The 17,624-nt window shown below is 42.3% G+C and overlaps 1 protein-coding gene across 4 annotated transcripts in view; it reads left to right on the forward strand.

The window, feature by feature from the left end:
* The window catches only part of TAF2 (TAF2 RNA polymerase II, TATA box binding protein (TBP)-associated factor, 150kDa), an 88,366-nt gene extending 74,506 nt beyond the window's left edge, over positions 1-13,860 (forward strand). For 3 of the 4 annotated variants that reach the window (XM_010846189.1, XM_010846192.1, XM_010846193.1), the window contains one exon: positions 12,510-13,860. In XM_010846189.1, coding sequence (XP_010844491.1) covers positions 12,510-12,943 — 434 coding nt within the window. In that variant the 3' untranslated portion in view covers positions 12,944-13,860. The remainder of the gene's footprint in view (positions 1-12,509) is intronic. The other variant, XM_010846190.1, reaches the window with a different exon arrangement.
* Positions 13,861-17,624: the final 3,764 nt, after the last annotated feature.

A 17,624-nucleotide genomic window follows, 5' to 3' on the forward strand; every position in this document is an offset into this window, starting at 1 on the left:
CTTCACATTCCAGGATGTCTGGCTCTAGGTGAGTGATCACACTATCGTGATTATCTTGGTCGTGAAGATCTTTTTTGTACAGTTCTTCCATGTATTCTTGCCACCTCTTCTTAATATCTTCTGTTTCTGTTAGGTCCATACTATTTTTGTCCTTTATTGAGCCCATCCTTGCATGAAATGTTCCCTTGGTATCTCTGATTTTCTTGAAGAGATCTCTCGTCTTTCCTAGTCTGTTGTTTTCCTCTATTTCTTTGCGTGACCGCTGAGGAAGGCTTTCTTATCTCTCCTTGCTGTTCTTTGGAACTCTGCATTCAGATGCTTATATCTTTCCTTTTCTCCTTTGCTTTTCACTTCTGTTCTTTTCACAGCTATTTGTAATTCCTCCTCAGATAGGCATTTTGCCTTTTTGCATTTCTTTTTCTTGGGGTTGGTCTTGATCCCTGTCTCCTGTATAATATCACAAACCTCCATCCATAGTTCATCAGGCACTCTGTCTATATCAGATCTATTTCCTTAAATCTATTTCTCACTTCCACTGTATAATCGTTAGGGATTTGATTTAGGTCATACCTGAATGGTCTAGTGGTTTTCCCTACTTTCTTCAATTTAAGTCTGAATTTGGCAATAAGGAGTTCATGATCTGAGCCACAGTCAGCTCCCAGTCTTGTTTTTGCTGACTGTATACAGCTTCTCCATCTTTGGCTGCAAAGAATATAATCAGTCTGATTTCTCTGTTGACCATCTGGTGATGTCCATGTATAGAGTCTTCTCTTGAGTTGTTGGAACAGGGTGTTTGCTATGACCAGTGTGTTCTCTTGGCAAAACTCTGTGAGCCTTTGCCCTGCTTCATTCTGTACTCCTCAGGCCAAATTTGTCTGTTACTCCAGGTGTTTCTTGACTTCCTACTTTTGCATTCCAGTCCCCTATAATGAAAAGGATATCTTTTTGGGGTGTTCTAAAAGGACTTGTAGGTCTTCATAGAACCATCCAACTTCAGCTTCTTCAGAGTTACTGGTCGGGGCATAGACTTGGATTACTGTGATATTGAATGGTTTGCCTTGGAAACGAACAGAGATCATTCTGTCATTTCTCAGATTGCATCCAAGTACTGCATTTCGGACTCTTTTGTTGACCATGATGGCCACTCCGTTTCTTCTAAGGGATTCCTGCCCACAGTAGTAGATAAAATGGTCACCTGAGTTAAATTCACCCATTCCAGTCCATCTTAGTTCACTGATTCCTAGAATGTTGACATTCACTCTTGCCATCTCTTGTTTGACCACTTCCAGTTTGCCTTGATTCATGGACCTGACATTCCAGGTTCCTGTGCAGTATTGCTCTTTAGAGCATCGGATGTTGCTTCTATCACCAGTCACATCCACAACTGGGTGTTGTTTTGCTTTGGCTCCATCCCTTCATTCTTTCTGGAGTTATTTCTCCACTGATCTCCAGTAGCATATTGGGCACCTCCCGACCTGAGGAGTTCATCTTCAGGGTCCTATCTTTTTGCCTTTTCACACTGTTCATGGGGTTCTCAAGGCAGGAATACTTAAGTGGTTTGCCATTCCCTTCTCCATAGGCTACATTCTGTCAGAACTCTCCACCATGACCCGTCCGTCTTGGGTGGCCCTAAAGGGCATGGCTCATAGTTTCATTGAGTTAGACAAGCTGTGGTCCGTGTGATCAGATTGGCTAGTTGTCTGTGACTGTGGTTTCTGTCTGTCTGCTCTCTAATGGCCTCTGTCAGTGTCTGCCGTCTTACTGGGGTGTCTCTGACCTTGGACGTGGGTATTTCCTCTCGGCCGCTTGCCGCTCCAGCTCTGCATTATGCCGTTTAAAGATACCTATGATGTAACATTTTACTCCTTCCTTGCAGTGCTTTCTCTAAGAATATTCTAGTTTGAAAAATGTCAGCTTCCCTAGAAACTATCAGATCTATACCTTTATAATTTTATAAAATAGTCAACTTATCTCTCCTCTCACCCTCCCCATGACGGTTTTTACAGTTCATCATTCATGATCAGTCATGGAGACTTGATGCTGTATATACCTAGAAGACTAACGTATTTTGTCTTTTAAATTATTTCATACTTACTGGACTTAGGTTTATGAAAGAATTGCGTTCAGATGTGAGTGTTACCTACTTTGACTGTTTTACATTGTCTTCTGTTTACTCTGTTCTTATTCTTACAAAATGAAGATTGTCGTCCAAATAGGGTAAACCAGTGATGCTGATGAAGGGAGACTCAGCCTTCAGGTTTTGGAGGGACGGGGAGTAAAACCAAGATACATAAGCAAAAGCGTTTGTAAAGAATACTTTTTCCAAAAGTCATTAGTCAGGCTTCCCAGTGCCAACTGATGGATTTTGCTCACATAAACCATGTTTTTATCATATAAACAGAAGAGTAACTGTTTATTGCCTTGAGGAGCTTAGGGGCCAGCTATGATGAGTAGGAGACTTTAACAGAAGCTGCACCTCAAAGTACTTTGGTGTCTGAGGCCCGGACTGCTGGTTGCCGTCTCTGTGTGTGCATCTGAGGCCTGGACTGCTGGTTGCCGTGTCTCTCTGTGTGCTGTTGTCATTTATTGTAACAGTTGCTCACAGAGTGTGTTTCAGAAGGAAGTCAGCTGGAGACTTTAGCACTTAGCTTTAATACATGAATCTTGACGTTGCTTGGCCCTCCCTTGCCAATTTTGTATTCTCTGGTTTTGTTTTGGGGTTTGCAATAATTGTGCTTTGTTATCCTTATACTTACTAAGATTTTATCAGACATGAAAAATTTTCTACATCTTTTAAAATGACAACGCTTAGGGCATTTCAAACCTCAATCTGATATGATTGGAGAGTGACACTTCCACCTACCTTCCATGCCTTTAAAAAAATAAATTCCGTCTAATAAATTCTTACTCTAGTGAGAAATCTGAGTGAGTTTGTTTGGTTTTTCCTAGTGATATGCATACTAGCCTATGTACAGGAGCAAATCTTAACACCGTTTTGTGTCCACCAGTGTACCTGTGTATCATTGTTTTACAGTGCTTTAAAAATACCTTTTTACCTATTGTGGAACTTCTTGGCATTTTCAGTCCTCGTAGCATCATACGGGACGCCTGGAGAGGAGAGGAGAGCGCAGTGGTGAGGAGCACGAAGGCGCTGACACTTTGGCCTTGGTTGCCTCACTGTGGGGTCCTCGTACGTCACCAGTGTGTTATATGGACTGATCTGTAAAATTTAGTTTTGAATATATTCTTTAATTTGCCTTTGTAATTTCCCTTAAATATATTTCTGCTGTACCCTGTGACCACTGAAGCGGTTAGTCGTTCAGTCATGATTCATTCTTTGCGACCCCATGGGCTGTAGCTTGCCAGGTTCCTCTGTCCGTGGAATTCTTAAGGCAAGAATAATGGAGTCGGTAGCTGTTCCCTCCTTTAGGGATTCTTCCTGACCCAAGGATCAAACCAGGGTCTCCTGCAATGCAAGCATATTCTTTACCATCTGAACCACCAGGGAAGCACCAGTGACCACTGAGCAAGTCTTAAAATTCATCAGTGACGTTATAAGAATTTAGAAAACATTCATATTACAAATGATAGTGTTCCAAAAGTTTAACTCATACCTGTATTTTACTTTGGAATTCTAAAAACAGGTTTCCGGTAGACATGTTGTTGTATTTGATAGGTAACTTTCCCAAACGAGCCAACAAAAACCCTTTTTACCTTACACTATACAGAAGAATAGAAGTATCAAACCCAGCCACTGTGTGTTAACAGTGTTTCTAAGAGAAAGGGCACTCAGTTCAGTTCAGTCGCTCATTCGTGTCCGACTCTTTGCGACCCCATGAATCACAGCACGCCAGGCCTCCCTGTCCATCACCCACTCCCGGAGTTCACTCAGACTCAAGGCCATTGAGTCGGTGATGCCATCCAGCCGTCTCATCCTCTGTCGTCCCCTTCTCCTCCTGCTCCCAGTCCCTCCCAGCAAGAGTCTTTTCCAGTGACTCAACTCTTCGCATGAGGTGGCCAAAGTACTGGACTTTCAGCTTTAGCATCATTCCTTCCAAAGAATACCCAGGGCTGATCTCCTTTAGAATGGACTGGTTGGATCTCCTTGCAGTCCAAGGGACTCTCAAGAGTCTTCTCCAACACCACAGTTCAAAAGCATCAGTTCTTTGGCACTCAGCTTTCTTCACAGTCCAACTCTCACATCCATACGTGACCACTGGAAAAACCATAGCCTTGACTAGACAGACCTTTGTTGGCAAAGTAATGTCTCTGCTTTTGAATATGCTATCTAGGTTGGTCATAACTTTCCTTCCAAGGAGTAAGCTTGGAAGTAAGTAAGTTATTTCATGGCTGCAGTCACCATCTGCAGTGATTTTGGAGCCCCAAAAAATAAAGTCTGCCACTGTTTCCACTGTTTCCCCATCTATTTCCCATGAAGTGATAGGACCAGACGCCATAATCTTAGTTTTCTGAATGTTGAGCTTTAAGCCAACTTTTACACTCTCACTTTCATCAAGAGGTTTTTTAGTTCCTCTTCACTTTCTGCCATAAGGGTGGTTGTCATCTGCATATCTGAGGTTATTGATATTTCTCCCGGCAATCTTGATTCCAGCTTGTGCTTCATCCAGCCCAGCGTTTCTCATGATGTACTCTGCATAGAAGTTAAATAAGCAGGGTGACAATATACAGCCTTGACGTACTCCTTTTCCTATTTGGAACCAGTCTGTTGTTCCATGTCCAGTTCTAACTGTTGCCTCCTGACCTGCATATAGGTTTCTCAAGAGGCAGGTCAGGTGGTCTGGTATTCCCATCTCTTTAAGAATTTTCCACAGTTGATTGTGATCCACACAGTCAAAGGCTTTGGCATAGTCAATATAAGCAGAAATAGATGTTTTTCTGGAACTCTCTTGCTTTTTCCATGATCCAGCAGATGTTGGCGCTTTGGTCTCTGGTTCCTCTGCCTTTTCTATAACCAGCTTGAACATCTGGAAGTTCATGGTTCACGTATTGCTGAAGCCTGGCTTGGAGAATTTTGAGCATTACTTTACTAGCATGTGAGATGAGGGCAATTGTGCGGCAGTTTGAGCATTCTTTGGCATTGCCTTTCTTTGGGATTGGAATGAAAACTGACCTTTTCCAGTCCTGTGGCCACTGCTGAGTGTTCCAAATTTGCTGGCATATTGAGTGCAGCACTTTCACAGCATCATCTTTCAGGATTTGAAATAGCTCAACTGGGATTCCATCACCTCCACTAGCTTTGTTCCTAGTGATGCTTTCTAAGGCCCACTTGACTTCACATTTCAAGATGTCTGGCTCTAGGTGAGTGATCACACCACCGTGATTATCTTGGTTGTGAAGATCTTTTGTATTTTGGAATGTTAGAAGCACAGCTTTAACCCAGCCCAGATGATGATGGCAGTAAAAGAGGAACAGAAGCTGGGGGTCTCCTGCTGTGGTAGCGACCTTGGTCTGGGGTTCTGGCAGGGAAGCTTATAGTGTTGGTGAGGGGCACAGTGAGCTCTCTCAGATCGCTGGTGATTCTAGATAAAAGTTCACAAGTAGGTTTGCAGGGCCTTATTCAAGCTCATCCAACTAAAGCACCTTTTATTTGACTATAGAATTCTTAAAAAATTTTTGAAGTAGTTGACTAAAAATGAAGAGATTACAGATCAAGATTTACATTTCCAGCTTCTCTTAGAAAAAGAGTTAACTGAGGTGCTTTAGGCTGGGATGTGCTTTCCACTCCATTGGTCCCTTATGTGTTCCACTGGGCAGTCTGCTTCCTCATTTACGCTGTCTCCTTGGGCTCCAGGCTTGGCGCTCGCTGTTTCTGAGCTGGCTGCCCTAGGGCCGGCCCGCCGGATGTCCGCTGAGAGCTGGGATGTGTGCAGACATCATCTGGGAGGGATGGACCCTGCCAAGGAGAGCAGAGGTCACCATGTGCTCTCCAACCCCTCCCCCTTGCACTCACTGCTGCTGCTGCTGCTAAGTCACTTCAATCTTGTCGGACTCTGTGCAGCCCAGTCCAACCCCATAGACGGCAGCCCACCAGGCTCCCCCGTCCCTGGAAGGGATTGTTTTAGGGCAGGGGTAGAGCATGTTTGGTGAGTTCAGCCACTTGGGGTAAGAACAGAGGAGCAGCAGGAGTGTTCATCGTCATTTTACTTGACCTTCTCCCGAGCTGGGGAGGGAATCGGCGGCGGCGGCGGGCTGCGGGGCTGGGTGCGCTGTGCACACCTCTCCTTGGCCCGGCGCCCCCTCCCCCCGCCATGCCCACGCCTGGGGCTGCACTGGGAGCAAGGGAGGGGCGTGACAGGAGGGGCTGAGGGGAACCAACCCCTGGGGTTGCTTTCTGCCGGAAGGGAGGAGCAGAGCTCCTGCAGTGCTGAGAAGGGGTTGCTGGTTACCTAACAGTCAGAAAGGCACTGTCATGGTACAGAAATCCTGTTTGTTTTTTTTTTTTGGCGGGGGGGAAGACTAGAGTTCTTTCTTCTGAAACTAAAAAAAGACTTGGATTTTTTTCTTTAAATTATAATGACACAATTCTACACTTATTTTTAAATTTGAAGAGCCCGAAAAACAGACTTCAGACTTTTCCTAACAGAAACTGCAGGTTTTGTGTTAAATATAAACATATACCCAATGTGATGAACTTAATGGAATTAGCAGGGTACTCACTGTTATCAGCACTTTTATCAAATGGGCTGGAAAGCTTCTACATTAAGGTTGTCTTAAACACCTCTTCTGTTTGTTTTGCATTTGTTAAATTGACTGCAGCTAACCCTTATCCACAGTGAACTCGCAGGCCTCTAGGAAAGATTTTATGTTAGATGGACAACAAAACTGAACGTCTGTTGTGTTCTTTCTCTGTAACTTGAAATGGGCAAATTACAGTGTTGTGAATTACTTGTATCTTCTTTTCCTGAAGTCTCTTCTGTCTGCAATAGAGACATATGTTTTGAGTCACTAAAAGTGCTGTCATTAACTTTATTTTTAAATTTTTGTTTTATTTTGGAGTTTAGTCAGTTTACAGTGTTGTGTTAGTTTCAGGTGAATAGCACAGGGCTTTAGTTTAAAAGGGCATTCATTAGCTTTTAAGTGAGTATTGCCTAACCGTGAGTGGACAAGTGCTGAGGCATCTTGTAAACCCCTAAAATGATTGGTATGTGGAGTTGTGCATGTTACTGTTCATATCATGGGGATGGTAATAGACACATTTTTTCCAATAGAGATTCTGTGGAATAACACATCATGATGCTAGTATGAAAGTAAGCTCACATCTGACTGTTACACCGGTTCACATGAGAGAGAAGTTGTACTTTCTTACCATGTTGAATTAGACCTGGTAAAAATTATTCAGAAAAGAAATTAAACAAAAAATATATATTGTCTATATAAATGAAAACTTAAACGAGGTGAAGGTTAGTATGATGATAGAGTAATTCTAGGTTTTATCTGATCTAGTCTAATGAGTATTTTTGTATATATTTCTTTGCACTTATGCATGAGCACATCTGTAGGATATGTTTCTAGGAATGAACTTTCTAAATTAAAAATATAAGCATTTAATCATTTTTACAGATAGTGCTAATTTGTCTTGTTCTTTTTAAAAAATGATTTTATTGGAACTGTGAAGTTGTCAGAGTAGTATAAAGAACCTCCTCTAACCTTTACTTAGCTACAGAAATGATCAGTCTTGTTTAATCTATAGCCACCCTGTTTCTACCCTTCTCAATAATTTTGAAACAAATCTCACATATTTTATGCATAAATAATTCTGTGTGTGTCTGTAAAAGATAAGGACTTTAAAAACTGATAACCATGATAATATTCTTGTACTTTAAAATATAAAGGTTTTTTGTATCATTAAATATTCAGTCATTGTGTACATTTCAGTTGAGTTATAAATGCCATTATTTTTAATGCTTTATTTGTTTGAATCCTTGTCCACATAAGCAGTTGGCAGATACATCCTTTACATCTTTAAAATTAATCGTTTCCAGTCCACCTTTTTTTTCTTTTTCCCCCTTTACAATGTATTTGTTGTAAACACCAGAGTTTTGATCTGTAGTTTTCAAGTCTGTGTTTTGCTAATTGTATACCTGTGGTATAATTAAAATGTTAGAGTCCTCTGTATTTCCTTTAAATTTGTAGTTGTATCTGGAAGCTTAATTGGATTCAGGTTTTCGGATGGTGGTGTGTTCTTCCATCTGGAAGTGCACCGTGTCTAGTTGACTTTTTATATGAGATTAGCCACTAATACATTCAAAGCATCCGTCCATTAATTCAGTAAGGATTGCAAGATTGTGGTATTCTACTTCATCTTCTGTTTTTACTTATAAGTTGATTATTTCTGTGAAGCTGGGTGATCTGTTTTATCCATTGGGATAGCTCATATAGCCAAGGAAAGAAAAGACTTGATTCTCTTTGTGTGTTTCGGTTCAGTTCAGTCGCTCAGTCGTGTCCGACTCTTTGTGACTCCATGAATCTCAGCACGCCAGGCCTCCCTGTCCATCACCAACTCCCGGAGTTCACTCAGACGCACGTCCATCGAGTCAGTGATGCCATCCAGCCATCTCATCCTCTGTCGTGGTTGAGTGGTATTCCATTGTATAGATGTACCACATCTTTATTTGTTCCTCTGTCAATAGGACATTTAGGTTGCTTCCCTCGTCTTGGCTGTTGCAAACATTGCTGCAGTGATTGTTGGGGTGCTCATATCCTTTCAGACCATGTTTTCCTGTGGATGTGTGCCCAGGAGTGGGTGTGCTATATGTTCAGATTTTTAAAGAGCATTCATACTGTTTTCCATAGTGACTGTACTAGTTTATGTTCCCATCAACAAGGTAAGAGGGTTCCTACCTTGTGCCCATCCTGTCTAGCGTTTATTGTTGGTAGATGTTTTCATGATGGCCATTTTGACTGATAACAAGATGATATCTGTTAGTTTTGATATGCAAGAAATATAAGATTTATAGTCAGTATATCTTGAATGCAGGTTGTAAGACCTCCAAACAAGAGATTGACTTTACTTTTGAAGTGGTTAATAGTATCCCCTGGAAAAGAAGACACTCAGTTGTGTGCTTGGCAGTTGCCTCTACTGGGAAGTGCAGTTTCCTGTATAATCATTGGCTTTTCTGCAATCCAAGTAGCTTGGCAGGTGTTAGGATGGGATGATAAAACTTCTCTCGGTGAAGAAAAGGACCTCAGCCTCCAAGCAGTGCAGACTGCCAGTTGGGAAGCTTTGCAGTCTGTTGATGTAGCCTGACTAAATAATGGATAGGGCTGAAAGGAATCTGTGAGGCTTTATTACTTCCCTTGTCACTTGGCTATGTGTATTCTGTTAGGTAGGGACTTGTATTCCCATATTTATAGAATTGAGAATACAGTTATGTAGTTCATTTGAAATGAAAATTAAAATTATATAGTAGCATATTTAACTGTAAATCAGATATCTCTCAAATTTTTTCTTTTTCTGGGCACTAATTATTGCAAAAGATGCCAGGTCCCCAAACTAGCTCCTGTATATAATCTCTCTCTCCTTTTTTTGTGTTACTGTTAGTATTAGCGTCAAAAAATCATGACTATAATCCTGTAATTCTGTGGTAGTACGGTGTGGATAATCTCTGAGGACAGGAGTGTAAGCACGCACACTTGTCCCGAAACGTTGGAGTAGTGCCTGGCACAAGGCACAGTCGCCAGTACCGGTTTAATGAACGGCCGGTAACAGTTTCTGTTTCTAAACTAATAGTTTCAGTTTATTCCTCTCCCTTCAAAATCAGTGGCCTTTAAATTGCATTTAGTTCAACTGAGTTCACCTGACATCCTGTTTAAAAAGAAATGCAACAGTTACATGAATTTGTGACACTAATTCCTTCATTGAGCAAGTTGTGGGGAAGTGGAGGATGCTGGATACTGTGCGGTACCCTGGGAGGCAGAGGTGAGGCCGGTCCTCCAGGAGCCGAGTCTCCTGAGAGGGGCCAGAGACAGGCGAGCGTGTGCAGTGTGCCCACCGTGTGCACGCGGGCGGAGTGGTCCCAAGAGTGGCTCTGCCTTCGGGCTGTTAGGTTTTGTGGCTCAGATTTCCCAGCACCACTTTGGGCGAGTTGCTTACTTTCTCTGGTCTTAATTTCCTCGTCTGTATTATGTTGTAGAAGCTAATTCTTTTGGGGAAGTTTGGTGAAAACTTTCTTCCAAAATGACATTTGAGCTGTTGTAGATTATTGAAGAACCTAAATGTTTTTTTCCTCTCCTTCCTCCTCCTTCAGATTACAGTTTAAATGTTACTTCCTTGCAGCGGTTCTCTCTGATTCACACTGGCGGCCCTAACTGCTAACTAAGTCTCCAGCTGCACGCCTGTTTCACTCTGTTTTGTCTTTTTGCTCGTATTATCCGGGGATACTTGTTTCTCTTTGCTAGTCTGTAAACTCCAGGAGAGCTGAGATCGGTCCAGTTCACCACCACTTTCCCAGTTCCCATGTAGTTCCTGATACTTTTTAAATGAACATGCAGGTCAGGCCAGAAATAAGGGAAGGCCATTCCAAGCCTAGGAATAACATTTACAAATAAATACACAGAGTTGTGAAAGGGCTGTTCTAGAGCATGTAGAAAGGAATGGTGAAAGATAAGATAAATTCAAGATTCAGATTATAAGCTGTCAGTAAAATTAGTGCTAAAAGTTGATCTTTAGAAAAATTCTCTGGTGATGCTTCTTTTGGTGGAAAAAAAAAACAAACCCATGGCTGGGGGCTGGATTGGATCAAAATTAGCTCTGAGAATTTATGCTTTAAAAAAGAAAAGAAACTACTGCATTAGAGTCCATTTTAGTGAAACACTTGGTCTAGTTTGGGTAAATACACGTGTGTGTGTGTACATATGTATATACATATTAAAGGAGATATACATACACATACGCACAGAAACTGATGCACTGAAGTCTTAAGGATTTTCTTCTGCCAGTAGAATGACCTGAGTCTTTAAACACGTGATCAGGGTCAGGGTTTTAGGAACATGGCTGTGCAGCAGGGTCTCTGAACCCCAGCTCTATTGACGTTCTGGGCCCTGAGAATATTTGCAGTTGGGGGCTGTCCCACTCTAATTCTGACAACCAAAGCGTCTCCAGATGTTGTCAGACAACCCCTGGGGAGAAAAGTTGCCCCTGGCTTAGAACCACTGCTGTCAGCTATGTAAGGTGTGGGTCCAAGTGTAAGACACTTCAGGCGAAGAACCAGTTAATAGGGTAGTACTCTGATCCGAGTGAGATGAGGTGGTCTGAATTAGTACAGATAGGATAGAGGGGCAGATTTAAGAGATTCTGGTAAGTAAGAATAAACGAGACTTGGTAACCAACTAGATCTACAAGGGAGAGGCTCTGAGATGATTCTTCGGCGTTTTTTTCCTGGTGGTGGTAGTTTAGTTGCTAAGTCGCATCTTACTCTTGTGACCCCGTGGGCTGGAGCCTGCCAGGCTCCTCTGTCCCTGGAGTGGTTGCCATTTCCTCCTCCAAGGGATTTCCCAACCCAGGGATCAAACATGCATCTCCTGCATTGCGGGCAGATTCTTTACCACTGAGCTACCAGGGAAGACCTTTTTCTTAGTTGGCTGCATGTAGAATGATACCATTAACGAGGATAACACACAGAAAGAGGATTCTCTGGGTATGGCCCCAGGATTGTACGGTCTGGAGAAGCAAGAAATTCTGTACACTACTCGCTATTATAGATCCCCAGATTGATAGAACGTTGGAAATAGAAAGAGCCTTCAAAGACATGTGCTCCATTTTTACGTGAGGTAAAATACATGCTTGAATGTTTTTCCATTTCATCTGAAAGTTATGTTTATATTATACTGTTGTCTATTAAGTGTGCACTGGGGTTGTATCTTTCAAAGTGTACATACCTCAGTCAAAAAATGCTAACCACCATCTGAGCCCTCAGCAAGTCAGTCTTTTCACTGATGGAAATATTTTGAAATATTGTAAAAATTACCAAAACGTGACAGTGACACAAAGTGAGCGAATGCTGGTGGGGACACAGCTGCCCTGGCCTTGCTGAAGGCAGGGCTGCCTCAGCTTCGTTTGTGGTTCATCTGTAGCAGCTCTGTGTCTGCGGAGCGCGGGGAGACCAAGGATGCCTGTAGAGCTGCCTTCCCCGCCCTGGCAGCCAGCAGAGCTGCGGTTAAGGAGCCGTGTTTCCATCGACAGTGCTGGTCTTAATCTGTGACATACACATCTCGTCACTGTTGTTTCATAGTACTTTAAACTATTAAATGTTAATTTTCAGAAGATGGTTTGATAGCACAGTGGTCTATATCACAATTTGTATAGACTGCAAGGAATTGAAATATTGACCTCTCGGTCACAGTGCTGAAAAGTTACCTTTGTGTAACTAATTGTATGTCTCAGTTGGATACTTCTCCAATTCCTAGTTTTTTCTATGGACACGATGAACCGTCGTCTTTTCTGTCCTGCCACCAGCTCCCTTTGAGTTCCCCTTCCTTGTCACCAACAGGAATTCATGTGAGTGTTTCTCACCTTGAAGGTAAGGAGCAGCCCCCTCTGGAGATGAGTGTGCACACGGCCGCGGCAGCTCCGCTGTCGGTGTTCGGGAAGGAGCCCGCGTCCTCCAAGCACAGCGAGCACCACCACCACCACCACCACGAGCACAAGAAGAAGAAGAAGAAGCACAAGCACAAGCACAAGCACAAGCACCGGCGGGACGGCCGAGAGCGCGGCCGGGGGCCGCTCGCCTTCCCCAGCCCCGCCGGCGGCAGGTCCGCGCGCTCCCCGTCCCTGTACAGACTGAGCCGGGCCGGGGGACCGGCCCCTGCGTGCAGAGCAGCATACAGAACCAGCACTTCGTCAGCTGGGAAGATGATAGAAAGAAAGAAGAAGTCACCAAGTTCTAAACATTTGATTTATATTATTTATACAATTGAAACCTAATTAGGAAAATGTGTTTTATCGTCCTGAGTAAGCCATCTCATCCAGTTTCTTCCTGGAAACACACACACAGAGCAGACGCTTCACCAGGCCCTCATTTGCACGGGCAGCCCCCGTCACATCATGGTCTCCATGTATACTGCCAAAGTCAGTTATGTTTTAAAGCCTTTGACTGATACTATGGTACAAAGTTATGTTTTAAACAGAAGCTACTGCCAAACCTGTGGTAAAACCACTATTGCCAGTGAAATATTGTGTGGCACCATTTGGAACTACTGAAGGCTAGAGGCTTTTCTAGAGGGCTCTTCTATTGCATGTTTTTGTATGTATCTGTTAACCATAGAAACTAATGCTGAAGTTTTCAGAGGCAGCTTTAAAAAAAAAAAGCCTTTTTTGATAGCACATTTGGTCATTATGTTGTTGGAACTTAACAAAACTACCAAATCCACAGTTCTCAAATCAAGATGTTTAAATTATAACTTCCTTTTTTCATTAAGTATAAGTGAATACATTCATATGTAGAACATGTTTACCAAATGTGCATAATTAATACACCCAATACATATCCTAAAATTATTTCTCTAAGGATGGTACCTTAAAAAGGTGTTTATATGCTGTTCATAAGCGTAAATTTAGACATTTTGACCCTCAGTGTGAGTATACCAGCAGTATTTAAAAACATACAAAACATTTTGGTTTGATACTTCAGTAGTTTGTATATTTGTGTGTTTTTTTTTTTATTTCTAAATTTACCATGTGCTTTATTGTTTGCCTAAAATGTTACTGTTCTATTTTTATCATTTCCCTTATCATTTAGAAAGTTTGACAGAATACTTCTTCCCAGAATAGATGTTTCAAAGGGATTTGGCAATATTGGACTTTTAAATATACTTGTTTAATAAATAACTTTTTAAATTGATCGTTTTGCCGTTGTATTTTCTCATAGCTTTTGTTGCCTTTCTCTTTCTGTGTGTATATAATACACCTGTTCACAAGTTTGAGGGGAGCTTTTGGATAGGTAGGATTTGAGATGGCCCTGTTAGGAAGAATGGTTTCAGTAGGCAGAGGCGACAGAGTCCTCTCAGCAGAAGAGACGTATTTTCAGATGATTGGAGGATACATTTCAAATAATTATGTGAGGTATGAAGTCAGTGATGAGTAACAGCTACCTATGTAATTTAAGGGCCTCTTATATAGCAAGCGTGGTGCTAGGAGCTGCTTGCTATACATATCTCTAAATTGGTTATCTACATTGGATGTTTCTCATCAGGAACATTTTTTATGGTGAGCTTTCCGTTCTTTAACCTGGTGGATAGATATAAACAATGAAAAAAAATTCATTTTTATAGTTAACTACACATAAATAATAAAACTTCTAGTGTAAGTTTCTTTAGTCTTCTCCCCCAGAGGCAGTTACTGTGGCCAGTATTACATGTATAGAGCTAGTTTATACAGGTATATAGCGTATGTGTTTTTAAAATTATTGATACTTGCAGAAATTTTTATCTTTGTATAGTTTTTATATAGGTTTTTGTGTTGTTTTTTTTTTTTAATTTATTTGGCTGCAGCAGTTCTTAGTTGCCACATGCAGGATCTTTGGTCTTTGACCTTGGTTGGGGCAAGTAGGACCTTGCTCCCTGGCCAGGGGCCGAACCCTGCGTCGGGACCCTGGGGTCCAGCCCTGAGCCACCAGGGAAGTCCCTGTAGGTCTCCAATAGTCACTTATGACTACTGCATTTTGTGTTGTACCAACAAAGGTCTTTCTTATTCCATAATTATAAAATAATTCCCCCAGTTTTTTCTGTTGGTTTTAAAGTCTTAAATTTCAGATTTCTATCCCTTATACAAGTAGAGTCAATCTGGAATTTATTTTGATAGAAGGTAGGAGGTAAGTTGGAGAAGGCAATGGCACTCCACTCCAATACTCTTGGCTGGAAAATCCCATGGGTGGAGGAGCCTGGTGGGCTGCAGTCCATGGGGTCACGAAGAGTTGGACAGGACTGAGCGACTTCACTTTCATTTTTCGCTTTCATTCACTGGGGAAGGAAATGGCAACCCACTCCAGTGTTCTTGCCTGGAGAATCCCAGGGACGGGGGAGCCTGGTGGGCTGCCGTCTGTGGGGTCGCACGGAGTCGGACACGACTGAGCGACTCAGCAGCAGCAGCAGCAGCAGGAGGTAAGGACCCACTTTGTATTTCCTTCCAGTATGCTATGCCCAATACCATGTGTTTAAAACTCCAGATTTACTCTCTAACTTGCAGGTGTTGTATATATTTGGGTTCACTTTTGGGCTTTGTAGCTGGTTTCATGGGTTTCTTCCCTTTCTGCCTGTACCACACTGTTCAGATTATTGTAACACTGTGATATGTTTTGATGTACTGTCTCCTCATTACTTTTCTCTTACAGAGTTTCTTGGCTGTTCTTGTGGGTTGTGTGTTTTTTTCTGGTTGACTTATTTATATACAGTAGAACTCACTCCTTGTGTGTACATTTCTGTGGATTTTGACAAATGTTTGAAATTGTGTATCCAGCCACCATGGCCCATGACTCCAAACTCCCTCAGGTCGCTCTTTTGTAGTCCGCTCTCCCATCTCCCACCCCCTGGCTTCCACTGATTGATTTTCCATTCCTGTAATTTTGCCATTGTTGTGGATTTATGTTTCTGTGTTAATATTTGAGTCTTCCTGGCCTTTCCCTGAAATTGCATTTGTAGGTTGATATTGGCTGTGTTTTAAATCAGGAGTTAACTTAGAATTGATATCTTAGGGTTGATTATTCTTATTAGGGATATCAGTGTAACTGTCTATTAATATACTATTTCTTTTTAGCTTTATTATAAAGTACTTTTTTTCATTTGGTATTCTGGTGTTTTTTTTCATTATAAGGTTATCTAGTCTTTTATGCTAATTTTGTGCCTTGTTACTGTATTAATCAATTCCAGATAAACAACATATATCTGTTTAAAAAGTATTTACTCAGATGATCATGGAGGCTAAGAAGTTGTGTAACCTGTTATCTTCTAGAAAGGGACCCAGGAAAGCTAGTGGTGTAGTTCAAAGACCAGAATGAGAAAGGGTCCATGGTGTAGAGTGCAGTCCAGTGTGGAGGCCTGAGAACCAGGACTGCAGGGGCAGACGGTCAGTGCCAGACCTCGTACACGCAGAGGGCAGACGGTCAGTGCCAGACCTCGTACACGCAGAGGGCAGACGGTCAGTGCCAGACCTCGTACACGCAGAGGGCAGACCGTCGTGCCAGCCCTCGTACACGCAGGGGGCAGACGGTCAGTGCCAGACCTTGTACATGCGGGGGGCAGACGGTCGGTGCCAGCCCTCGTACATGCAGGTGGAGTGGGCATTTAACCTCCCTCCCCGTCGTGCTCTGCTCAGGCCTCACCGGCTTGGATGACGCCCACCAACACTGAAGGGCCTTCTGCTTCGATGAGTCCAGCAATTCACATGCTGGTCTCTTCCTGAGCCCCCTCAGACACAGCCAGAAATAATGTTTAACCAGTTATTCATGCATCTCTTGGCATCTCTCATCAAGTTGACATGTAAAATTAACCATCACAGCCACATTACTAAATACTCAGCATTTTTTTCTTAGTTTTTTTCTTTTTATTTGAAGGATAATTAGAATATTGTTTTGGTTTGTGCCATACAGCAATGGGTCATATTTTAAATGCATTACTTGGGTTTCACTTGAAAATAATCCTATTTGTAAAGGATGGCTAATTGTATTACCTCTTTTCTAATGTCTGTGCACTAAATTTTCTGACGTCTCCTTTTGTCTGACTTCTTTTTCTTGCCAAGTTTGCCTGAGAGCTGCAGGGGAGGGTGTCTTTGTCAACATCTCTTGCCCCACGCTTCACTCTGCATTTGGTCGTTCTTCATGTGTTGTGGATTTGTGTTCCTAATTTCTTCTCATTTCTTAGAAGTTGAAGTTTACAGTTCGTTTCACATTCTCCTTACTACTTTTGGATGATTCTTGAGAGAACAGAGCAGCTGTTTTACTACCCAAGTCTTGTAAACTCCTAAAAAGACATTTTGATCAAAGTATCCTTCTTACAGTGAAATCCTTGTCTGGTGAATAGCGGAAAGTGCCTTTGTTTTCCCATCCTCTTCTCCTGACTCTTCGGTTTCCACTTTACTGTAAACAAATGAAACTTTTCATGTCAAATGTGCTCCAGTCCTAGCAGAACTGGCTTTCAAAGTTCTCGACCCTAGCACCCCTGCCCTTGAGTATAGACTGGTCTTACTGACTCATCTCTAAAGAACAGATTATGGAAACAGGACAGTGGTCGCTTTACAGCGAGGAAGGCTGACCAACACTGCCTTCACCAAGCAACCCTGGCAAACCCAGTGCTAAGGCACGCCCACATCATGTTCTGTGATGAGATACACTTCCTGTGATCTAAAGGCCACAGTCCCAGTCTACATATGAGGGAAAGAAAATCAGACAAACCCAAACTGAGGGACACACTTACTACTCCTCAAAATGATTAAACTTATGAAAAATAATTATGATAGACTGTCACATCTGGATCATTGCTGGATCATCGAAAAAACAAGAGGATTCCAGAAAAACATCTATTTCTGCTTTATTGACTATGCCAAAGCCTTTGACTGTGTGGATCACAGCAAACTGGAAAATTCTGAAACAGATGGGACTACCAGACCACCTGAC

The sequence above is a fragment of the Bison bison genome, unplaced genomic scaffold (assembly GCF_000754665.1).
Source record: "Bison bison bison isolate TAMUID 2011002044 unplaced genomic scaffold, Bison_UMD1.0 scf7180017864233, whole genome shotgun sequence".
NCBI lineage: Eukaryota > Metazoa > Chordata > Mammalia > Artiodactyla > Bovidae > Bison > Bison bison.